Raw genomic sequence first — 27,197 nt, 5'->3', positions numbered from 1 at the left:
GTTAGTAAGAAGAAAGAGAAGAAGATGGAAGAAGGGGAAAAAGATATGAGAACGTGTCGCGAATACAAGAGCGCGAAATTAAAGGTACAAGGGGAAAGGAAGGTATAAGAGATCATCGGGTAGGTAAGAAAGTAGAAGCTCAAAGGCGGCAACGAACGAACGAGCACGTCGATATAAATCTTTGGCGTTGTAAACGTGTAGGAGTGGAAGCACCGATCATTAATCTATGGCAGGTAAGGTGCTCGCCGACGTAATCGTCGATTTACTAAGTCCTGGCACGACTTCCAACACGCGATACTCTCTCCTCCTCCTCCTCCTCCTCCTCTTTCTCTTTCTCTTTCTCTACTCTTTTTATTAGTATTTTTTCTTTTTTATTTATCTTTATCTTTATCTTTAACTCGTAACACGAATTCCATCCTCTCTTTCTCGCACGGAAGGATATCTCTGATCTGACCCGGTCACCGAACAGACTACGGGAAGAAGAGGATGAGGAAAGGGAACGTGCTACTATCGGTCGGTTACACGTACTATGTAGATACATGCACACACTGGAGTATATACCTATAGTGTTTGTGTGAGATAGATAAGAATGAAAAGTACAATGTATGCCAGCTTGCAAAAGCAGTAAGAATAACGACACGTTTCTCTTCTACTACGAGTTTTCTCGCGAAACTTTTGCGTGTCACTGACTAACCTATTGAAAGTCGATTTCGTGGTAGTATAACTGTTCGGTGGGTATACCTCTATATCTACTTACTTCTTTCAAAGAGAATAGAACTACTACCGAATATAAGAAACTTTTAATAACTTTTTCTTAGATAGATAATACCGATGAAATTCTATGGTATTTAAGGATCCTTTACTATTTCAAGCTATAAGACAAGATCGTTAGAAAGTTTCGAGTCTTCGCAAGATATCGCAAATCTATTTCGAATCTCGATCGAAGATAATAGTGTTACGTAAGAATGAAAAACTTACCATCAGGAGGCACAAAATCTTCGCTAAAACGGCAAGCTGTGGTAACCTGTAACAACAAATTATTTTTATCGATAAGAATTAATCGAAATAGAAAAAAAAAAAAAAAGAAAAATCAATAATCGTATATCTATATTATTTCATAAATAATTATGTTTAATTGGAGACTAAATCGTCATATTTTTGCTAATAAATAATTCTTAATAAATAACTTGAATAATTCGATTAAAAAAATGATTATTATATCAATTTTACAAATCGAAATTAGAAGATTCAACGAATCATTCATAATAGATGAGGAAAATACGTGTAAGGTATGATTAAATACCGGTGACAAATTACGACTGGTAGATTGCATCGTTGCATTCGTCGAATGCAACTCACCGATGTTGTCTGTATCTGAAATAATATTACTCTAATCGATGATGAACTCTTTCTTATCGCAACCTCTTCTTCATCATTCTTATATCTTTTGAAATCGTTTGATTGACGTGGCACGTGGCTTGAATCTATCGATCAATCGATCGGAATAATCAAAGCAAACGGTAGCATACTAAGAACTTAAATTATTGAAATTGCTTGTTGTGAAAGGTAAGTTTGAGGAAATATAATCGAAACTTTGTTGTTCAAAGGAAAGAACATGAACAGTAGTATCTTGTTAGAAATCAAGAGTAGTAAGACGATGTGTCACGGTTTGTAAGTAATAACCCAGTTGCAAGCGAGCTGCTCGTGTGGTGCACAGCCACACGAGTTGCGCAATGTTAATGCATCTTGTGTTACACAGAACATAACAGACAGGTGAACACCAATGGTTTATAACAACGAGGGCAAGGAAACGTTACTAGTAAAAAGGGACAGAAATTGATCAATGCACATACTAAAAAGTGCTATCAAATTTTTTTTTCTTTTTTCATATTTCCTCCTTAAATTTAACTCGTTATTAGCTTGCTACGATAAAGTTAAAAACTTTAATGTACATTTTTGTTCGTTGATTTAATACCTAACAAAAAGATACTTTAGTTGGGTGTGTTTAAGTTCTCTTAAAAAAACGTTCACTTTGTTTTATTTCTGGTATTCGTTCAACGTGAAAAACGTTAGACGTTTATTTTAATTATGTCTTTGATTATAGTATCATGGATAATAATGGATTAAGATTTATGATACATTATTTGGCTACCAATTATTTCCTTTTCTCTCTCTCTCTCTCTCTCTCTCTGTTTCTCTTTCGTTCAATCTTCTTGTAATCGAATACTACTTTGGATATCGTTTGATGTCGATCGTAAAAGCCAATGATTCTTAACTTTGAAAGAAAGAGAGAAAGAGAGAGAGATTCACTTCTCGCACGTTTATCACCGTATATCCAACGCGACAAGCATCGAGCGTGTAATGCGTGCTGCGGTTATCCTAACGCAGTCTTCTCAGGTTTCCGAGGTTTAATTGTACCGACGAGACGGTTACTACTCGCAACTAGAAATGCGCTAAACGTCACGACGTTAAGACCTTTTCCTATTATCGAGACGTTACTAAGTTTATGTTATTGTACTACGTTTTATTTTACATATATGATGTTTTATATACATTATTATATATATATTAATTTTTTTATTCTTATCCTTTTTCATTTACTTCTCAAAGTTGAGAAGGAAAAAGAAAAGAAAAAAAAAAAGATAAGGCTCTGCATTCGACGAGGTAATTTCATATTCCAAAAGCAGCTTTAACGAGGACAGTAATAACGTTGATACTGTCAGTGAGGAGGAGGATAGAAAGAAAGAGAAAGAGAAAGATATAAAGTGAAAAAGAGAGTACGAGAGATATGTTCGATCTTGTCTCACGAAATCGGGTTGCGGCTTATTCTCCTTATCTGAACGATCCGATCGAAGTATCGATTTTTCGCGAGAACTCATGCTGCCGGTCGCGACCGGCTGTCAAGCTCCAGTCCCAAGGTGTACGAGTATTCCTCCTCTCATTGGCTTGAAGCCTCAACTCTTGCACAGGCTTTTACATAATTGCAAAATTAGTCACAACGCTTGATGTACCGCTGACAACAACCTTCGTCGTACCGCCGTTCGTCTCATTAGTCGGCCTCGAAGTACTATATGACAAAGAGACGAATAGAATGAGAAAGAGAGAGAGAGAGAGATAGATAGATAGTGTTATCAAACGTGTTACTCTTGTTCTTTTTTTCTATTCTGTTTTTGTTTTGTTTTCTTGTTAGATAATAATTCAAAACAAAAATTAAAACATTCATTATAGAAGAAAGTATCTCTATCATTATTTTAGATTCTATTATGGTTAGATTCGTGAAAGTGAGAGAATGACGTAGACAAATAAATAAACAGAAGGGAAAAAATTAAAGAGAGAGAGAGAGAAAGAGAAGAAGAAAAATGATAGAAGAAACTCTTCGAGAGGGAGGATGTGAAAAATCCAGTATTTCCAGTATTTCTAGTATCGACGTAGTATCTTGCTTCGTAAGAAGAAGAAGAAGTAGAAGAAGAAGAAGAAGAAGAAGAAGAAGAAAAAGAAGTAAGAGGAGAAGGAGGAGGAGGAGGACTCGAGGCTCTTTGACTCGCACGTCAGAAGTAAACGTTTTCGCGATGAAGCTTCGCGCCTTTGAGCACGTGGCCGAGTTGAAGAATTCCGAGTTCTCGTGGAATCTCAATGAGACAGAACTTTTGTCGTTCTCTTGACAACAACGTCTTAACAAACAACATCTTTCACAAATAATCGTCACTACTTATTACATTGTCAACTTTTTTTTTTATCTTTATCGATATGTCGAATCTAATACTCACCGTAAAATCTCCAAATACATATCGGCGTATCTGTACTTCGTGACGTCATCATTTTCGTCCCATTACTCCACATCGAATCGATAAACAATACTCCTTATACCTAATCAGTTGTCCCTAGTTAAACGAGACAATAGGGTAGTGCGATCAAACAGCACAAGAAAAAAAAAATACCACCACGTGCTAAACTTTGAAAACGCGCCAAGGCACGATCCGTTAATCTCCGTTGAGAGATATCGATGAATCAAACAACACGCGTCACCGTTAATCCTGCGTTAAAGTTATACGTCACTGACGAATTTATCATAAATTCGTAACCAATTTGTCAAATGTTGTCTTTTTAGAAAATAACTAACAAAATTGCATTTAATTCGATTCTCGTTTCCGATCGATAATAAAATGAAATAATTTAATCATAAAGGGACGATATATTTAGACACGAAAAACGATCGAATATAACTTTGTAAGTAAATTATTCTCGATTTATTAAAAAAAAAATAAATAAAAAACGAAGAAAAGAGTAGAGAAGATAGATATTGTGTGATCACCGGTACGAGATCAGCACGGTGAATGCGACCGAGGACTAAACTCTGACAAACCGGCATGACATCCTCCTCCTCATCCTCTTCCTCCTCCTCGTGGCCACGTGGGGACTACGTTCGAAAAGTGGAATTTTAGTGGGGATGGATATTCGTTGCCTGCCGCGTGAAAAACTGCCAACACTTGAATAGAATGATCCCGACACGCCGATGAAAAACGCGGCTACCGAGCCGCCGTCGGCGATGGTTCTCAGCTGGACACCACCGGCCGTCCTGGTGTCGCCTAAACGCCACCATCTTCCTTCCCTTTTCCTTTTCCTTTTCCTTTTCTTTTCTTTTCTTTTCTTTCCTCCTCCTTCTCATCCTTCTCCTATTCCTCCTTCTTTTAATATTTTATTTTCATCCATCGAGACGTTCTCGATTCCACCCGTTCACCGAGAGTTAACTCAAAACGATCGATTTTATTACCGTTGATGAATCACCTTAGATCAAAACTTTGACGACTAACTTTCGTCCTCGATTAAAAACAGCTTCAGAGTCAAATTTAAAAGAAATCGTGAAAGAATCCTCATCATTTCTATCAAACGTAAAACCGACGATGCATCATCCGTCGTCCATGGGGTTTCTAAACAGTTTATTCGATTTATGTGATCGATTTCTAAAAATATTATTTCGAAGAGAGAGAGAGAGAGAGAGAGAGACAGAAAAAAAGAGGAAGCAGATGGGAGGAGGGGGGTGGTTGAGTAAGAATGAAAAATCGTTACAACGAGTCCCCCATTCGGCCTATGGAAGAAAATCGTGAACGTCTCTATTCAATAAGAAAGCAAGAAAAAGAGAGAGAGAGAAAGAAACCACGAAATTTAGTGGCTTTGAAAAGAGCACGAGCCGAAAGAGTCACCTGGTCGTCGTCTCCCTTTTGACAATAGAAAGCCCCAAATGTTTCTTAAATAGGCATATCGAATTGTAACAAATCACTCGCACCAATGGAGAAGAGAAGTCTCGTTCCCCCTTCGATAGATTATTCCGACAAATTTCCGTAGCATTGACGTTACGCTAGTTGAACGTTTACGTTGAACGTTTTAACGCCAATAAATTTTGATAATTTACGAATCACCGTTTATAATCGAGATTCTAATCGATTGTACGATTGTCGCAATTTTTGTTACTTTATCGAAAAGAGATAGACGTAGTAGGATGACTGTACGAGCTAATAAAAATAAATTAAATAAATAATTGGTCGACAACTGCACGAAATTTATTGACGTGAAAATTTTTAAAGGTAATTACGCGTCAATATAAGTAAACGTTATCGCGTGGCAGCATGTCGTCAGGCTCGTAAAATCCTAATCTCTTTTGGCATAGATAGGGTCTTTTAAGTTCTTTTATCAAGCATGATCTACTCTCTCCGTTTCTTCTCTCTTTCTCACTTATTCAACAAATAACTTGCTTTTCGTCATTCGCATAAAATTCCGATCCAACATCTTGGTCCATTGATGTTCAATAAAATCTCACTTTCGACAAATCACAAACTGGCTGGTTCACTCGAATTACCTAAGATAACAGATTCTTTTCTTTTTTTTTTTTTTTTTAAATATTAAACAACCAAATTCCGAGACCATGAATGGTGACCAAAATTTTTCTCGGGTTATTCCAGAACACGTTAGTTACTAATTAAGTAATCAAATAAGCCAACTATTTTTCATCGTGTTAGTCGATCTGCATTAATCTTACAAATCCTCCCGAAACGAGTCATCCTTATTCCTCGAAATTCTTCTATCATTTATTATGCTTGTTATTTTTTTTTTCTTTTTTAACGTAGAATAATACCGAGAGAACGTAGTATGCGAATTCGTCATCGTTATCATATCGTTTAGGAACGAATAAAATAAAAGAAGAAAAAAAAAGTATATACCGTCTGGCGTCGTCGATTTAAAAGAGACATAAGCGTTGAAACTATCCGATGGTGTCGAGAAGTAAATTGTCTTGTTGATTAAATTGAATCTTTTCTTTTATTTTCTTATGGGTGGTTGTTCTTCCTGAAGGAGTAGGTCGTACTCGTGCCTGGAGGCTGGTGCCACGTGAAGTGGCAGATATAGTCGTCTACGATGACGACAACCACGACGATGTTGAAGTAGAAGATGAAGAAGAAGTAGATGAGAAGGAGAAAGAGGAGGAAGAGGAAGAGGAGGAGGGGAGAGAAAAGAGGAAGAAAGAGGAGACGAACGACCGGCGAAACGTTACGTGAAGAGTCATCGTGCGTGAAGTGTTCCAAGGGACGACGAGTAAAGAAAGTAGAAAGAAGAAGAAGAAGAAGGATAGCAAGGATAGAAAGAGGATACAAGGGGGAGGGTTGGGGGAGGAGAAGGAGGTGGAGGAGGAGGAGGAGGAGGAGGGTGAGAAACGCGCGACATGCTTTTTGCTCGAAAGCCGCGACGTTCCGCCGGCGTCACATTCATTCCAACACGCTTCCCCGTCATCTTTCGATACGAAAAACGATCTTGAAGGCGCGAGCCTTACGTACTAACAAGTTAAAGAAAGAACACATCGTCATAGTCGGCGCGTGGCGACGAAACGACTATTTCATCCTTACCAGCCCTTACGTGCGAAAAAATCTAATGGCCTTGATCCGTTTTTTATTTTTTTTAATAATTTATTTTTATTTCTAGGAAAATAGATACTCCAGTAACTCGATAAAGTATCTATTTACGATTTTATTCCATTAGATTGAAGTTCATTTGTAATCTTTCCTTTCTCCACTTCCTCTCCCCCTCTTATACCTTACCCTTTATAAAAGAAAAATATATTATACGTATGTACTGGTAATTATGTTATTGGCTTATATCGAAAAAATAATATAAATTTATTTAATGATTTATTTTTTAATATAAATCGTTTTAATAAAAAAAATAAGATAAATCATTAAATTAATTTTATCAATTTTTTTTTTCGTTACTTTTAGTCCAATGTCATAATTACACATACTTGCATGTAAGAGTATTGTAAAAATATTTTGTTTGATTAATCGTTAAGACCCGTTTTATCGGTCTTTATTCTTATCTACAAAAATACAAACAAACCCAAAAAAAAAAATAACACTAAAAAATATTTAGGTGATATACTAATCGTAATACCCATACGCGATTACCTCATATTTATTCGACTTAGAAGTAGAAAGGAAAATTTCTTAAAGGATGATCCAAGTCTAATCGAGATCTCCATTGGACTGTCGCATTCCTCGTACCTCACTCAAGACGATTTTAAAAGGGTTGAATAACTCGATGCTCTTAACCAGCCGAAGGATATCGCCCTTTCCCTTTTTGAATTTTCGTCGTTCCTTGCCTCCTCGTTAATTCGTTCGTTAATCTACGTACTACCTTCTACCAAAAAAAAAGCCACGGTTAATTGAGTCTCTGGAATTCATTTAGGCAGCCGATAAACTTTTTTCAAACGACCTCCGTGATCGACTGGGAAAATTACTTAGAAAAATCTTCGAAAAGAAAAGAAAGAAAAAAAAAGTAAGAAAAGAATAAGACAAAATAACTTTAACAAAGTTCGAATCGACGTAGAAAAAAATTCCAAAAAATAAAAACATACTAATTAAGTAACACGTTAATTAGAGTTACATTTAACGAAAGTTGATTAAATGAACGAAACAAATGATAAAGGAAAAAATATTAATAATAAAAAAAAAAAAAATAAAAAAAACAAAAACCATAAAATAAAAATTGATTAAATGTGATAAACTCTTTTGGCGGAGGATGTGACAAACAAATATAAATTATATATCTCGTTGTGTGGAATTGATGACGAACGACTAAATAAATTACGTGGCTCCGAGAAAATGCGCTTGAAATGGAACGTGATCGCCTAATCACCGAGCTAAACGTCAAGAGCTCGAAACTCGGTCATCTCTCGTATCGGTTTAGCTTCGGTCTAGGAAACAACCTAACAATTCGTGCAGCTTGACGCGTAACGCTCGCATTACGAAGAAACGTGATTCATTTACTATCGCAACGAAAGGGCACGAATCGTTGCCATCGGGATGATGACGATGACGTCAGATTTACGAGACGAACACACGTGTTTATGGTCTTTCACCTAACTGACGTTTATAAAAAAAGAAACGGGAACATCATAGTGATCGATTTTCTTTTTTTTTTAATAAATGCATACACGCATTAATGTGCCTTCGTTAAAACGTAATTCATATCTAATGAGATTCTTCAACGTTTGCCAAAGATCGGAATGAGGAAAGAAAACCTTTCGACATTTGTACGCGTGACTTATATTTTTTGTTGTTGTTGTTGTATACTCTTTTATAGTTCTTTCTCTTTTTCTTTTTATAATAAGAAGAATCAAAAGTATCGTCTCGCGTTTGAGAGTAGAAAGAAAGCGAGTGTTCTTTTCTAGAAGAGGATGTTACAAAGAAAGGCCAAAATTTGTATTATTCTCTTTTCTCTTCATCTCTCATTGCGTGTTCTTGTATCGTACTGATTCAACTCATAGCGCTCGTGCCTCGACGTTTGTTGTGCTCGGCCGTAATCTGTAATGGGCTCTATGGGGGTATTTAAATAACCATTTCGCCCACCCACCATCGTCACTTAACTCTCACTCGTTTTTTCTCTTTCGAAGAAAGAGTATATCTCGCGTGCTATCGTCAAAGGATGACCACGTTTCTTTCTCTTTGCTTTCGGTACCTTTTCAATTTTTTTTACCGTTAGCTCCAGACTTAAAAAAAAAAAAAAAAAAAAAACAAAAAAAGAAACGTGATTGTTTGATTTATCGAAAATTAAAATTAATAATAATAAAAAGAAATAAAAAAACAAGATTTATTCGGAGGCATTTATTTCGTAATAATAATAATAATAATAATAATATTAATAATAATAATAATAAAACAGGAGTACACAATTTCACGAAAACTTTCTCTTTCGTTTTAAACATCGTCCTGCCATTCAAGAATAATCACTCGTACATATTTTTTATGTAATAAACTACCGTTTAAATGTTTACCTTGACGTATACGATATTTACTATCATTTTAATCCTTAACAATATTACGAATGCAAGAATTCAACGAAACAATGTCGTTGAAATGATCGGTTAGAAAATTATTCATATATACATATATATATGAGAAATAAAGATACTTTTTTTTCCGTTTTCGATGACGATGACTCAGCCGGTAGAATTAGTCATGCGAAACTTGGTAGAGCTTGAGGAATCCGCACAAAAGCCGTCGCACTTTTAGGGCACTATTCAAATAGCAACTCGATACATCGAGTTCGATCCGTTTATCCAAGAAATTAGAAATGTAATCTAAGCGTGTTCTGAACTTTTATATAAAACAAAAAGGTTACAATAGTAATTCATAAATCGAAATTTGTAATTCATGCTAACAGAGAGAGTGGTGTTTTGAAAATATTAAAAATCTTGATAATGGAAAATGATCTACTCGCACAGATGATGGACTCGCAATTCCATACTCATCCTATCGATGAGCATAAATCTACTTACTATCTATCTCGATGACAAACACGCGTGATAAAATATGGATCATAAATAAAATGTCACGATAGTTGACGGATTTCGTTGAAACAACGTATTCTAAGATAATAATGCGTAATATATAAAAATATTAAATAATCTTTAATTTGACAGAAAGAGAAAGAAGAGAATCATGAAATTTCAAAAGGAAGTTCGCGGTTATTCGTTGATAACAAAACCGTGGGAGTAGGTATGTCACACTGTATAATACACATACATGAGTCAGATAAGAAGAGACTTTCAATTTCGATGAAATAAGCTAAAATGGTTTTACAAAATTTTCCAAGAATTGAACAAGCGAAATAAAAAGTAAGACGAAAATAAAAGGAATTACGTCATACGATTTAGCCACCCCCTCCTCCCCATCCCTTTTCCTCTACTCTTTCACTTCTTCGCGATATCTCGTCGATTTTACGTTGTCTCTACGTGCTAGTAGTAACAAGCACGAAATGTTTGCTTACCCCAGAAAAGGGCCACGATACCGGACACCTTATCGGCACATTAAAGTCGACCTACTCTCTCTCTCTCTCTCTCTCTCTCTCTCTTTCTCTTCTTTTCTGTTTTTTTTTTTTGTATTTCTATAACGATAATGTCTCCTTTCCTTTCATGATTTCACCTAACTGGGACTACACACGACGATAATCTATTAGTTCGAAGTAATTTGTTCTTTTAATAACTTCTTGAATATCCTCTTAAAATTACTCTTACTCGATCAAGCTCGTAAAAGTTGTCCACTGTCGAACGATTAACGCGTGTATTGTGAATTATTTTTTTTTTTTTTCAATTTTATTTCCATTTATTTTAATTTCTCAACCGTATCGATACACACGATACACGCGAACATACTCGTTGAAGTAATCGAGAATTTGTCGCGATAAAATGAGATCACTTAAGAGTGTGTATACCGCGAGATGACCATGAAATAGTTCGTTGTGGAAGTATCGAATGAAATATACCTAACGTTAACGCGCATTCTCGATATATCTAATTAAAACGTTGCTACTAAAAGTAAAAGAAAGAATGAAAGAAAGAAAAACGATAAAGATGAGAAGAGACGAGAAAAAAAAAAAGAAAAAAAAAAAGAGGAGTAGCTTTCGCGATAACGAGCTAAGCGGTTGAGTACAATTAGCGATGAAATCAATCGTTGCACCGTAGAACGGCCATCAATATGCATAATCACACGAGCGCCATTAGCGAAGACCTTGCATATATATATATTCTTACGAATATATATATGTATATATTTATCAATATGTATATACTTGCATACTAAACGTACGTTCTCCTCCTACTTATACAATTACCTTGACGTAGATCGTTTGCGTGTGCGTGAACGAGTAGTTTTAGATGTAATTAGCGAGTGATTTGCACCGAGTAACGATAGTGTCGATAGAATTGAAAATAGAAAGAAAGAAAGAAAATGAGAAAAAGAGAGAAAGAGAGAGAGAGAGAGAAAAAGAGATAGAACCAGTCCAAGGCGGTCGCTTCATCTACTCTCGCAGGAGGGATTTCGTCATGGCCGAGTGATATCCAATCGGGAATATAGTAAGCAGGAACGTGGTATCCAATCGGCGGTATGGATTGCCACCAATTGGCCTCGATATTCAACGACGATGACCTAACCGCGTCCAGGTGGTCCGATATGGCGTCCACAGGCTTGTCAATGTAAAGCTTCTCGAGTGTATTTCAAGCGCACACGTTCGAATTATTTTCTATTTATTTCTTTTTTTAGCCCATTTAAACGGGGTGGGATGGGGACGATTTTATCAGTGATATTAAAAGGCGTTGAAAAGATGAAATCCCTTTTACGAAATTATTCTAATTGAATATAATCGACAAAATAATTATTAATCGTCGATTCATATCGATGTAATCGTTAGAACGAAAAAAAAAAAAGGAAAAGATCGTATCATAAGAAACGATAAGAAAATTGAACAATTGATAATTTGTTGTCTTATGATGATGATGATGATGATGATGATTATTCGTGTTAACTGTGATATCCTTTGAGAATACTATTACGAGCCATCGATGAGACCATAAAACGTATAGCATGCTATAAGCTCGATATTCACGTTATACGATCCGCGGTAATATCATCGATTGGTCTTCAACGCCGGTGGTCCTTCTTATTTCTTAATTAATTTTACTAGCTCTTCTCCTCTTCTTGGTTAACAACGTTTAAAATGAGGAAGTCAAGTATACTATACTATACCGTGTATGTTGTTATTTTTTTTTTATTTCTTTTTTTATTGGCGTTCAATTAAATGAGAAAGATAGAAAGAGAGAGATGCTGTTAGTCTTAAACAGGATACCAACAGGATCTTCGTTTCGTCATTAACAAATAAGCGTAACTTAAATAACTGCCGTTAAATTCGCGCTTCTCAACTCATCATTTCCATCATCCTCTCTACCCTCCCTTCTCTCTCTCTCTCTCTCTCTCTGTTTTTTTCTTTCTCTTTCTCTTAATACACTCGCGGCAATTCTAATTTCTGTTTACCCTCTACGGCATTTCGACGACGTGCTAAAACCTGACCAATGGTTCGCGCCTTTTTTCGATCGATCTTTCGATTACTCGACAGAAATAACTTCGCAACTTGCTATTATATCTTATTTTACAAGCAAATTTTAAATTTTGCTAATTGCAACGAACAAAAAGAAATGTTTTCCTGATGGATGGATTAAGTAACGTTTAAACATAATCGACTAAAAATACGATGATTTTCAATAGGTCAAGGATAGAAATCGTAAAAAAAACAAGAGAGTCATAAATTGTTCCTTAAATAGAAAAATATTATATTTGAATAATTTCACGAATAAAAAAAAGTTCTGAACGATCTGACGTAAGGATAGAGATGGCTTCGAAGAAAGTCTGACCACTTTAAGTAGATAAAGTCAACGATAGTCAGACACGGCTCGGTTGAAAGATCTTACAGTCTTCGATTCGGTTCTTTGAAACTTATTTTTTTTAAATAAGAAAATAAATTTCAACTAATATGTAAGAAGAAGAAGAAGAAGAAGAATCGTTAAATATCTCATTGTATCTTTTTACACATTTTTATGCATCAGAATGGGTCAATTTGTTTGGATTCGTCAATCACTACGACAAAAAAATTGTTTTAAATTAAACAAAAAAAACATTTCAATAATATCTTAAAATAAAACATCATTCGCGTTAATTCAAAAGTAATTCTTGCGTAAATTAAAAAAAAAAGAAAAAAAAATAAGGAACTCTCTAATGAGGAAACACAAACATTCGATGACAAAGTAAACGCGAAGAAAAGAAGAAAAAAGTTAAAAATAAAATTACAGGTGAGCGTGACGAAATGAAATAAAAAAAATAAAAAAAAAAACAAAAAAAATAAAAAGAAATAAAGAAAAGAAAAAGAATTGACAAGTGCCGCTACCGATTTTCTCCGCATTAAATCTTTCCATCGCAAACAACACATCCGATTCCCCGGAGGTATGTATATCTTTCGTTGTGGTTTCACGGAGCGCGTGCGTACAGGATTACGTTCCACGTGCTGGTAGAGCATTAGTAAGAGAAAGACAGAATGAAAAAGAGTGAGAGAGGAGGAGGTGAGGGAACGCGTGCGTGTTCAAACGTACACACCCTCCCGCGACCGCAAACATTGTGTCACGGTCACGAAAGCACGCGTAGTATCGCGTGTAGGCAGACGCCGGCGGGTCCGGCACGATGAATTATACATCGCGAATGTTTTCGGCCTCGAATTTGCATCGGCCAAACGGCTACCGCCTGCTATTCTTAGCCGCGGGACACCAACCAACCAACCAACAAACCAAGCAACCAAGCAACCGACTAACCAAGCAACCCCTTCTTCACTTTCTTTCTCTTTTTCTATCTATCCTCTTTCTTCTTCTTCTTCTTCTTCTTCTACTACTACTACTACTCCTCCATTACCTCTCATTCTTTTTCTCTCTCTGGGACAAAGAGAAAAGTAAGTTTTTAAGATGTACGACCTTTAAGAGACCCCCTTCTCGTATCTAGCTTGTTGTAGGATACACAAGCTGCTGGCGCTATAAGATGCAATCTCGGCGAAACTCGAAATTAATTACCAGCGGTCGCGTGTCTACCGGCTTGAAAATTAACGAGCCGAATTTGTCGTTGACTCTCACAAACGGGAACGTTGTCCTATCTCGAGATATTCTATTTTCTTTCTTTCTTTCATCCTTCTTTTCTTTATCGTTTTCTATCTTACACGAGGAGATTAACGAATTGGAAATATTCCAGCTTACGTCCTATCGAAGTTAGATTCTCCTACTTCTTGAAATCCTCATCTACGAAACGTGTGTTTTCTCCGAGATCATTCTTTATTTTCTTTCTCTTTCTCCCACCCACCCCCCCCCCTTTCCTCTCTCTGTTTCTAACAGTGGAATTTACTGTATTCCTCCTGTGCGAAATGGAGCATGCGTTTACAGTATATTCCCAGTGAGTAGAATACTCTCGTCACATAGTATGTAAACGGAAGACACACAAGAATGGGACGTCTTGTTCTGCATTTTCAGACATGAATGGGTGGAGAGAGACTCGCCGCGTCTTTCGTTGTTGTCGTTGTCTCTTCGTCGTCGTTGTCGTCGTCGGAAGAGAACGCTTATCGCAAGAGACGCGAGATAATAAACGTCTGCTTTACGAGCGTGGAAAGCAGATACGAAGGAAGTAAAGACCAAAAGAGAAGGAGAGAGAGAAAGAGAGAGAGAGAGAGAGAAACAATGAATAAAGGGTCGCATCTTGGGAATTCCGACGTTTGTTTTGCGCAAGCTGACGGAAAACGCAGTCAGACTGATAAACTTTTGCAACGAAATTACGATCGTTTCTCCGATGAAGTGAGATGTATTAAGAACGGACTGATTAAAAACAGACATTATTTTCTTAACAAGAAACTAGTATGTATATTTCGCAAACGTATTATTAGTTAATTGTTTAATTATACATTATTTTTTTAAAAATATCGTTGTTTAAACGAATGTAATCACCATTTATGCACATTTTCTATGTTTATTCGTACCACGAGCGTATGAGAAATGTATTCGACTAATACATGGTGAAATCTCGATGACGTTTTTCTCTCTCTCTCTCTCTCTCTTTTATTTATATTTTTTTTTCTTTTTTTTTTACACACTACTTTCGTGATTCATTACGCTCGAGCACACGAAGCATGAGACTCTCGCTCGTAAAGCGAAGACAGAAGGAAAACAATAGCCATTGCAATCTTCTCGAGCACCGATTATGATGGTGGTGATTGTGGTAGTAGTGGTAGTGTTAATGGTAGTGGTAGTGGTAGTGGTACCTATTACGAATATATTATATTCAGGATGAACCGACAAAGGATAACCAAGAAGAGAAGGACCGATGAAAGATGCCACCATACTAAGATGAAGAGACGATTTCCACACGTGTGAGAGACTGAAATCTCCAAATTAAGAGACAGAGAGTAAGAGAGAAAAGGTAAAAGAGAGTGACATATCTCGAGAAGTGAAGAGAAGAGAAGAAAAGAGAAGAGAAGAGAAGAGAAGAGAAGAGAAGAAAGAATCAACGTTCTCACTGTGTTAAGTCGAAAGAGGAGAGGACAGGAGCGGTTAACGGGTGGTAAAGGGGGGCAGGGGGAGGGAGGGGGGTAGGTGGAAGGAAGACGCGAGTCGGACACGCAACAGCGACGCCCCCGTTGTAAATTACCTCGCGGTAGGTGGAAGAGAGGACGAAGTGAACTCGTGAGTGGAGAAAACGATGACGAGGGACCGAAAAAGAGAGAAAGAGAGGAGAAAGAGATGACGAGACAAAGGTAATGCTCGTCGTCGAGGTAAAAGAGTTCTTATACCTCCCTCCCTTTCCCTCCATCTCCCTCCCTCTCTCTGTCTCTCTCTCTTATTCTCTTTCTATCTTTTTCTCTGTCTTACTTTTACTCATCGTTTTTCTTTCTCATTCTCGAAGAAGCAAGTTCACCTTTCAAAGCGACTAATTAAGAAGTCAGACTAATTCAATTATAATTTATACCTCGCTCCGTCGTAACCTCTTTTGCTTTTCCTCTTGCTCGGTACGAGCAATCAATTATCTCCCTTTAAATGCCACGTGTCGGTGTTACGGCCAATAATTTGCTAAGATTTTGGGCTTTTCACCGAGTCGAATAGTTCGAAAAACAACAAGAGACCATAATCATAAAAGAGATTTTTAGATGGAGAAAATAATTCCAAAAGGGAATCGGAGTTCCTTTTTTTTTCAGAGCTTGTGTAGAATAAAGGTAGAAAGAAAGGAAAGAGAGAGAGAGAGAAAGAAGAAAAAAAGATAATACCTAGATGAAGAAGAAAAAGATGAAATGTAGAAGGTGGAGACGATGTTCTCTCATGTCAGAGACGAGATTGAAACGTTCTACGTTATTTGTTTCGAGTGCAACGTGCTCCGCCCCAAATTCTCTATCATTCTCTCTCTCTCTCTCTCTCTCTCATTCTTTCTTCGTTTCTCTCACGTTTCTCCGGAAGCTCATCACCTCCACGCTTCCTTCACTCTATTTCTTAATCTTCTATTTCTTCTTCCTTTTCATAGAGAACAACTACGAAGAACCTTTTTGCCCTTTCGAGACCTTAAAGAAACTAAAGCCCTGCGTGGGCGGTACACTTTAAGAGACACGCGGCCTTGAAGTCCTGACGATTATTAGAAGCGAGTACCGTCGACAAATGAAATATCTTCGTGGTAGTTGTTGGTGTCAAGGACTAACTTGCATATCTAACATCAAGGATAATTCAAAAAGGATATTACGATGAAATTAAACGGAAGCGTTAGATTGATCCTTTCGTTTTATCGCGAGTTCTATCTATATATATATATATATGTATATATGAATTAATAATCATGAAACATTTGTCATACTTTCGCGTGTGTAAATTAAACGAGTAGTACGTTTAACGGAGCAATGATAATTTTATTATCACGAAGAATTTTAATTGAGTTATAAAAAGTTCAACAAACATTTGTAAATTTTGTTTAAAGATTATTTATTATTATTTATTTATTTATTTGTTTTCTTTTATTTGGATAAAATTGAAATCTAAGTCGACATTCCATCCTCCCGCTGTTTTAATCGTCCTACGAAGAAACTTACGATCGACGACATTGAGATGAGTCGATTCACATTTTTTGAACTAAGAAAAGTCGGAGATTTCGTGTTATTAAAATGAAAAACAAACGGAGACGAGGAATCGAACCAAACTCTAATCAACTCGGCAAATATCGTTCGTGTAACTACAACAACGTGCTGCAGCCGACTGGTGTACACGAGCGTCGAAATGCAAATTAGGAGAAAGCTTTCCCTTCTCTCTTCTTTTTGTTTTCTTTATGTTTCTCTCTCTCTCTCTCTCTCTCTCTCTCTTTTTCTTCTGATTCTCGTGCACTCTCGCGTGACTCTCGTCATAGTTTATAATACTCACCCCGTTTATCGAAGTAAACTCGAAAATTATGCAACTACGTAACGAGTGTCGATCCGAACAACCAAGCTAAACTTAGAAAACGAATTGAAAATTTCACGATCCTCGTGCACGCGAAGCAAACGAGGATTGAGAAGGCCTTCTTGCTTGGTCGTAAAACGAAATCGTTTTATCTTGAAAATGTTAAAAAAAAAAAAAAAAGAAAAGAAACAGAAAAGTCATTATTTTTCACGAAAGGAAGCAATTATTTTTACTTACGTTAGAATTATTTCTTTTTTTTTATGACATACGCGATTGAACGTATAGAAATCTTTTCTCTTTTGGTTCTTTTTCTTTCATTTTGAGAAAATAAGACGGTACCTCGTAGGTATAAAGGTACGAAGGAAACGACAGTACTTCTCTTTCTCTTTCTCTTTCTCTTTGAAACGAGGGAGTCCCGGTCTAGACGTCGATGAGAGGGGAAGCAAAGAGAACGGAAGAGATGTCGTGCGTCGTGTTCCCTCTATAAATACATTTACCTTGTTTGCAGAGCACTTGTATACGGCTGGTCCGTTTACGTGGAATGTGACTCTTGCACAGTGGTCTTTCGATCGGTTGAATTTTCGGTCCATGACGAAGAAGACGAAGAACAAAATGAAGATGAGAATAATTGACGACCATGATGATGATGACGATGATGATGATAATAATGAAGAAGAAGAAGAAGAAGAATAAAAAGAAGATGATGAAAAAGAATAAGTAGAAACGTTATTTCGAAATCCCGATCGTGAAAAACGTCAAAGGAACGTTGTTGCGTTTCCTATGAGCATGTAAGAGGCTTTCTTCGAATGCGCCACATACCGCGCATACCATGCGTCACACGATGATGTTTACAGTCTACCACGTACCGTATGACGTACTCAATTACGAGTGTAAATTATTTAACGACGATGAAAGAGCGTAAGAGAACTTGGAAAAATTTTATTCAACATCCTTAATATTACGACGAGTTTTAAAGATCTTTCTTTCGGTACGATTTAATTTGATATTCGATATATTTCGATCGGATTTAATATTCAATCGAAATTTTCCTCATTTCTAATTTCTTTAATTGGATAATGTAATTTTAGTAATAGTTACAGCAACACGTGTAGTACCGTTGGAAAATAAACATAACTTTTCCGATAGAAATAATTTCAACAGATAAGAATGATATTTTGTATTATTATTTTATATCTTCTACTTGAAATTGATCTCCTCATCACATGTTCTTGGTAACAAGATCGATTTCGATAAAAAAAAAAAGAAAAAAAAAACACTTTTTGAACTTAACGCAAAATGTGGGAGAAAGTATCTTCATTTTTATCTCTATCTCAAAACGATGGATCACCACTTTAGATATGTAGATATTTACACTGTATTATTACGCAGACAAACTGTTCCGATAAATAGGTTAACGCGTTAAGAAGAAAAAATAATTAATAGATGAGTCGCGAATCAATTCGAATACCAAACTATTTCTCAATCATTAAACTTATTATATAATTAAACGATGATTTATATCTTTTATATAATATAATCACACTACACTAGAAAACTATAATACGAAGTTAAAGTATTCGAGAAATGTAATGACTCGAGAGTTTTTCATTTTTATCTTTAATCGTGCAATACCTCGTAACTCGATTCTTTTAGTTGTCTATCTTGCGATGTTATTGTTTAGACTATATTATGTATTTCCTTTTAAAATATACATATACACACACACACACACACACACACGTATATGTGCATTAATGTTGTATTAATGACAGACGTGTATTAGGAACTCTCGTATTAGATAACATCGTGCGGCTATCTTTTTAATTATAAAAACGTAACGTCAACTTTCAAAGATGTCATTGCTTCGACTCATAAGTCTTATAGTACTTCTCATGCACGATAAAAATTATATTATCACATCTGAGTTAGTATATTATATATAAAAAACTTTACTGTCGATTATTCGAGATACAAATTGTCTTACTTGTCTTTGCGAAAAAAGAAAAAAAGAAAATAATAATAATAAAACATTTTCGCATCTTTTTTCCACGAAAGAAATAGTTACCAGATCGAGATTGTCTCTTACACGTCGATTTAAGTTTTATCAACATTCCTATCTAAAACAATTCGACATCGTCGTGTCGTTCGTATCGATATCTTAACGATCGGTAAACGATTCGAGTCAATTGGTGACTGACTGCAAACTAACAATAAATATGGCTAAGGTTTACATAGAAATAGAAATAAAAAAAGAAAACAAATTATTCAATCTTGAGTTAATCGATCGAAGGAAAGTAGAATTACGAGAAGTTTCTGATAATGTTCAAAGATAAACAACGATTTGTCGAAAGGATCGACGAAATTAATGTTATCGAGTGTATCGATCTTTCCTTTTCTTCCTCGTTGAAGGAAATAAACGAAATGTAGAGAGAATGAGAGAGAGAGAGAGAGAGAGAGAGAGAGAGAAAGACCACCGGATTCACCGGAACCCGATAAGAATCCTTTCTATGGTGAAACTAAGCAGGACTAATGGGCTTTACCGTATCGTCCTCGTAACTGTGGGATTCTCGGCCTACACGAGAGTCACACGACAGTAAGATAAAAACACATGGTTTTACATATGTAACCTATCTTCTTAATATCTACATAAAAAATGTTTTAAATATAAATGTTAAATTTTTATGATAAAACAAAAAAAAAGTATAAACCAAATCTACTAATTATCCAACATTTTGTTTGTATTATTTATTTTCTAAGAATACTTGTGATTTCTCTAACGGTATTAGTAGTAATAGTAATAGTAGTAATTCAAAGAATGCATTAGATCGAACGTAACAATTGTGGGCGAATGATCGTTCATGTTGCACCAATCGTCTTTTTAAATACGCTCGTTCGCGATAATGTCTTAGGTCAATAATCGTCGACACTAACGTAAGAGACGATGGGCATGCAAGAATACAGCGTAACGAGTAGAAGAAGGTTGACGAGGAGGTGAAGGAGGTGAAGAAGGAAGAGGAGTTGGAAGAGGAGGAGACGTAGAAGAAGAAGAAGAAGAAGACTATACCGATCTCAGTGCAGCCTTCGGCCGATACTAACAGGCCTTTACGGAAAAAAAGTTGGCGCCAAAAATATTTGCCATCCTGGCGAGCACTTCGATGCAAAAAGAGAACATAGAAATAACGATAGAGAATATCTAATTTTCTTTATCCACCATTTCTCGTCCTTTTTTTTTTTTTGTTATTTGTATATTTCTTTTTTCTTTCGTATTCTCCTTTTCATCCTACTCCTGCTTATTCGTTTTTATAATGTTTTCATTATAACCAAACGAAAAATCGATCGGATCGAGATCTTTTTAAGAACGAATAGAAGTTCGATAGTTTTTTATTCGTTCGATATTTTTTTGTTTGTTTTTCCTTTTTTTTTTTTTTTTAATTTCTTTTCTTTTTTTGTCCTCTTTCGTTCCCTACGATCTGCGCAGGCGCGATTTTGAACGATCAATTATCTGCAAATTTCTAAGAACTCTCCGACACCAACCTTATCTCGAGTAAACGCGTCCGTGACTATAAATATAAATTCACGGATTGTTTTATCTACCGAGCGGGCATTCCTCCAAAGAGTCGACACATCGAGCATCTGAGATACGATACCTTTGATATTCTCATATCTATCCAAGCCTGGATTTTGATTTCGATCCAAATTAATCGCGCTTAAATTCTTTTGTCTCTTGTTATATCTATCTTTTTTTTTATTTTTAATATATAGTTATCTATATACATATAAATAGATATACATACATACATACATATATATATATATATGTGTGTATATTTTATTTTTTATTTTTTTTCCTTTTTTTGTTTTTTTTTTTTTTTTATTTTATAACGAGACGGTCCAAAGTGTAAGATGTTCGTAAAAAATAAACGACAACCATTGTCGTATACGTTAATTTATTTTGATTTTGTTTCAATGATCTCGCGAATTAGAAAAAGAAAAATAAAAAGACAAAGAAATCTTATTTAAATTTGAAACGATACTTCGTATGATGGAAGAACATTATGAAAAGAAGGTCAATAACTTATCACTCGTATCCATAGATCGATTGGAAAACACTCAGGAACATTAGCCATTCGAAACGATTATTAAATAAAAACGTCGATTAATATGAAAAGGTTCCTTGTAATGGCGAGTTAAGAGGATGCACAAGCAGATAAGGAGAAAAGTCAAGATCCGATGCATCTTTCTAAACGATTCCATCAAGGAAATAATAACAACGACGAGGTATTGTGTTATTTCCATTATTTTTTTTCTCTCTCATTCTTTTTCCTTTCAACACGCTTACCTTAACGATCTCGGTAGATTTCCAGAGCACTCTACACGACATCTTTTTCAAGACATCGTCTTAAAGGGTGTAATCTATTTACGATTTTCTTTATATTATCTTCTTTCGTTATGTAAGATTAGATTAACTACATTATAGGCGTGTTGTTTCTAATCGACAATAGAGAGACGATCGATATACAATACGATAATTAATCGAATCGACAGTATATAATTATGAAAATTAATAAGATACGATCTTAGTATAACATATATATATATATATATATATATATATATATATATATACGTTATAGCGATAAAATTCAACGAGTGTTTATTTTAATGAAGGGGATTTTTTTTTTCTTTAAGATTATGATCAATCGGTACACCTTTGTTGTGTTTCATTTGGTTATTCTATAAAAAAGGAAAAAAGAAAAAAAAACAACATTTTTTCGAGATAACGAAAAATAAATAAATCGAAAGAAAAATAAAAAGAAAAAAATATATAGAAAAAATAACACACACACACACAAAAATAGAATAGAGTGAATAATGTTTACGATCGAGATCGTAAAGAAAAAAAAATGATTAAGTTTGCCAAATGAAATAAAAAGAAAAATAATAATAATAATAATAATAATAATAATAATAATAATAATAGATCGAGCTTTTGGCTACCTGCGTTATTTTTGTCCCCCATTCGACGTGTTGGCGCCATTGTATATTACTCTTTGCTGACGATAATCTAATCTCGCGATAATACGCGTCGTTGGACTGACTCTTGTTAAGAGAAAAGAGAGAAAGAAAGTATAGAGTAATATACCTACCATTCGTCGTTTTTAAAGAAGAAAGAACGAGAGAGAATTGAAAAGGGTGGGGTTGGGGAGGGGGAGGGCGAGGGGGTAGAAACGAGATCGATGTGAATTTACGACAGAACGAGAAAGTTGAAATCAGAAAAAGTGAAGAAAGACTCGAGAGAGTAAGTCGTCGGACACACAATACACGCGTATCACGAGAAGCATTTGCTCGTAGATCATGTTATGTAAGAGAAAAAAAGAAGAAACACGATCGATTTATAATTCGAGTGATTTTTTGTATTTCATCATTTGTATCGATTCGTTTAAATAGAAAATCAAACCTTTATTATCCTTATTCTTCTTCATTTTAAACTGAACGATGGATGGTTCGGATCGTTTCAATGTAGATATTTACTTTCTTTCTTCAGCTTTTCGTAACTTCTTCAATGTTATTTGATTCCTGATCGTAAGATTGAAATTTTTCTGATTTTTTTTTTCTTCTTTTTTACCGATCGTTTGTTCGAATAAAAATTCGATATGTTTGTTTTTTATATGCGAACAACAGATTTCTATTCGAAATATGATATATATATATTATTAATATTTTACAAACTTATTATTAAATAATGTAATATAGAAATAATAATGAAAAATTCGAATATTTGAGATTTTTTTGTTTTGTTTTGTTTTGTTTTATATTTCTCATTTTTCTTTCATTCATTTTTATTTATTTTTTGGAATGGAAAGATGAGTGCGTAGACTTTTCAACGCGTTCGACGACTGGCACGAAACGTGTATCGATGTACTTTATCGTGGCCATTAAGGAGACATTAAGTCGCTTTTGCCAAGGGAAACAGCTTGTAGGAAAAGGACAAAAATCGTTTCGCGGTTTCGTATAATCCAACAGTCGCGGCTCGATAAATCGAGTCTGTTGGCAGACTTTCGTCAGATTCGAAAAGAGGAACCTTTCTTTTCTTCTTTATTTTACGATCCTCACTGCAACGTCGTATCGTTCAATGCTTTTTATACTTTTCATGCTTATTATAGATCAAAAGTACTTTTCGAGGTTTTTTTTTAATGTAAAATTTACGCTTTAACTTGTAGTAATAAAAAAAAGAAAAAGAAAAAGAAAAATACAGAAAATAATAAGAAAGAAGGAAAGAGAAATTAAATTTTGAAATTCGATCATATGAAATATTGTGGTTTTCGAATGTTCATCGTTTCTAAGTGCATGACAATTTGCGAATAAACAATCATTAAAAAAAATGTATTTAATTTGCACGTAAAATATGAACAATTCAGCAGCACGAGGTAGCATAACAAACATTAAACAAACGAAAAATAATTGAAAATAAAAAACTAATGAACATTCTGTTCGTTAAAAAGTGTATTAATTAATAAGAACGATATTTGCTATCTGTTTATGTATTCATATCGTCGTCTGACTAAACATTTTTTTCTCTATAAAAAAAAAATTTTTTTTAATTTTTCATATCGCAATGAAATATAACGAAAAATTAAATACTTTCTGCATGTCCAACGATTTTTCTGAATCGAATATAATAATATCAGGACGAGAGATAAGCGATGAAGGTAATCTGAAGGATTGATCGATAGATCGATCGATCGTAACCATAAGTAGACTATAACTGAAGCTTTAATAACCTGTCACCGTATTCGTGCAAACGTGAAACTGCATTTATCTTCGATGAATATTTCTCATTTTGTTCCATTAATCGCGAATAATCGGAATATAACTAATCGTCAATGTAATTAAGTTCTTCTGTTTCGTTTACATTGTTTGATTTTTTTCTTCCTACCCCCTCTCTCTCTCTCTCTCTCTCAATATAAATATATATATATACATGCATGCATACATACATATGTATCTTCTTTCAAGCCGATCTCGAGAGTGCAAATTTGTTCTTTTACAAACGGTTAACCTCCGGCTTATTTCTTTTTTGCACACTACTCATTTACAAACGAGAGTTAGGTACCCGTGATTTGTCATTCATAAAGAAGAGAAAGAACGTGACGCTATGTTTTGAGAACGAACGAGTGGTCTTGTCGACGAGCGAAAATCGATTCTCGCGATAGGTCATGCCTACACTCATCGAGAAAGCAACAGAGAAAGAGAAAGAGAAAGAGAAAGAGAAAGAAAGAAAGAGAGAGAAAGAAAGATGCATAAATAACGAACTCGAAGAAGCACGCGTGACTCGTTCATTCTTAACGTATGCTCGTTTGATTATCAGTTAGAATCCTGATATATCGCTAAGGGAATGATTATTCTCTCTCGATTGAGTGTGTAATTGCGAACGGCGAAATAACAGGCCCATTAAGGATACCCGAGGAGACTTGGGAAGATCCCTTTTAACACGCGAAAGAAAAAGAGATGGGGAAGAGTAAAGCTTAATCGATGGGGTTATTAGCAGAGTCACGATCACTTCACGCGTGAAACTCCAAATTTGCAGTGGTAAGAGCACGATAACACGCATGGATGATTCTCTCTTCTTAGTAGGTGGTCCCCACTAATGCGTTATGAAATCTAGTTTTACGTATCGTAATATTCCTCTCTCGGTAATATCATACTCGAGATCTCTCTACCCTTTAAATCGATTAAACCAAAGTACCCATATTTATGAATTTAAATTCATCTTATACATACAAAAAGATAAATAAGAATATTGATTATTATTTTTTATAGGAAAAAGGTAAATGTAACATTTGAGATTTTGTTTACATTTTTGATTAAAAGTAGTAGGGGGTCCTCATTGTTGCTTTTGTAAGTTCCATATTATATTTGAGATGTTTCCTTTAAATCGATTAAACCAAAGTACCCATATTTATGAATATAAATCAATCTTATATATAAAAAGATAAATAAAAATATTGATTATTTCTTATAGGAGAAAAAAATGATCAACAATTAAACGTAACATTTGGGTATGTTTGTACATGATAAGAAGTAAGTACTTCATAGTTGGTTTTAGAAGTTTCATATCATAATTGAGATATTCCCTTTAAATAGATTAAACCAAAATACCCATATTCATGAATATACATTATATCAATTCTTACATCATTAGAATACTAATTATATTTCTTATAGGAAATAGAAATTATTTAAAAAAAAATGATCGAGTTAACCGTAACATTTGAGATTTGTTATACACGGTGAAATTATTGATAGTTTTTTTTTTCTTTTTTTTTTGGAAAGAGTAACTTTCAAGACTTCGTTCCTATTCCCGTTGGTTTAGAACAGGCAGTCAATAACACTGCCGATGGATACTTCTTGGCGGTTACTGCGTAACTAAACGTCCAGGCCGCCCGCGTCGTGAACTGAAGATGTTTGTTTGGTTTTCCCACGAAGAATGCTGTGAAGCACTCTCGAAAGTCAGCCGGCCGATGTGCGTTAAGAGTGTCCGAGAGTTTCCAAGACTCGAATCGCCTTCGATCTTTCTCTTCCTCCTCGTCCTCCCCTTCCTTCCATTCCCCCCTTTCCACCCCTTCCTTTTTTCTTCGAAAGATAACGGGAAAAGACGAAAGAAATAAAAGAATCGAAAAGTAATCCAAAAAAAGAAAAAGAATCGAAGTAGCGCTCACTTTTATTACGCAAGTATACGATCACTCGTTCAAATAACACCCATGCAAGTTATACACCATACATGTGTATGTATATATGTTTATGCATATGTATTATTATATGAATATGTTACCAACTAAAAGTACCTTTTACAAACTTGTTAAAAAAGTCTTCTATGTTTATTCAGAAAATGGGTGAACCAACGTAATCATCTTTGAAAACGTTACAGCCAAGCAGTCTGACGGCGATGACGATGACGATGACGATGATGATGATGATGATGATGATGGCGCATCTGGTTATCTCTGTACGACTGGCGTGATATTTGTCAAGATAGATATCATTGGAGCACGAAAACAAATGTTTCATTCTTTTGACTCGACTTTTCTTTTACTTCTCGTTCATGGTCGAACAATTAATAATCGACTGATTCGTATTAAATATTTCCTTGTCTTTTGAAAATAACGTTCGAAAAATATCCGAAATATTTTCTTACGTGTCTAAAATGAAGAAAATAATTGTAAAAATTATGAAATTCGAATAAAACTTGGATAAACAAATAAAAAAAACAAGGAAAAAAATGTAAGATTTGCGTAAGGCAGACCTATGAGGGGGTGTGTGTATGTTATCGTGTAATGCAAAAATTGAAATTTAGATTTAATAACGAATTAAAAATTCGAATAAAACTTTAATAAAAACAAATAAGAAAAAACATGGAAAAGGATTTAAAATTCACATAAGCAAACCCACGCGGGATGTGTCTTATCTTGTATATTCCAATAATTGAAATTTGTATATATATATTTAAAAACAAACTAAAAATTCCAATATAACTTTGATAAAGAAATAAGATAAGAAAAGAAAGAAAAAAAAAGGGGGGAGAGAATTTTAATTCGTTCACAATAATACAAAATTATTATGCTGTGTATATAATCGATGATTACAATAAATTAATCAAATGAGAATTATAAATTATCGATTATCCGTGTCGAGACGAGTAAAGACGTTTCGCAGAGTTCCTTTTTTTAAAGTCGATATCTCGAACGGTTATCGTTCCTTCGCTGAAGAGATGCCAGAGGAATACTCTCGATAGCGTCTCGACGCTCTAAATATTTAGTCTCCCGATCACTGACCCTACTCAAGGAGTTAGTCTTTGTGCATGCTACGTACGTACCTATTCACTCAACGA

At 35.0% G+C, this 27,197-nt stretch overlaps 1 protein-coding gene across 4 annotated transcripts in view; it reads right to left on the bottom strand.

The window, feature by feature from the left end:
• Positions 1-27,197, bottom strand: part of LOC107065410 (fibroblast growth factor 17) — a 112,600-nt gene that overhangs the window by 15,192 nt on the left and 70,211 nt on the right. For all 4 annotated transcript variants that reach the window (XM_015319094.2, XM_089177659.1, XM_015319075.2 and 1 more), the window contains one exon: positions 979-1,024. In XM_015319094.2, coding sequence (XP_015174580.1) covers positions 979-1,024 — 46 coding nt within the window. The remainder of the gene's footprint in view (positions 1-978; positions 1,025-27,197) is intronic.

Source organism: Polistes dominula, unplaced genomic scaffold (genome assembly GCF_049000335.1).
Source record: "Polistes dominula isolate Pdom_NZ unplaced genomic scaffold, Pdom_raw_medaka contig_373, whole genome shotgun sequence".
Taxonomy (NCBI): Eukaryota; Metazoa; Arthropoda; class Insecta; order Hymenoptera; family Vespidae; genus Polistes; species Polistes dominula.
Note: the sequence above shows the minus strand (reverse complement) of the source record. Positions and strands in the feature narration are given on the sequence as shown.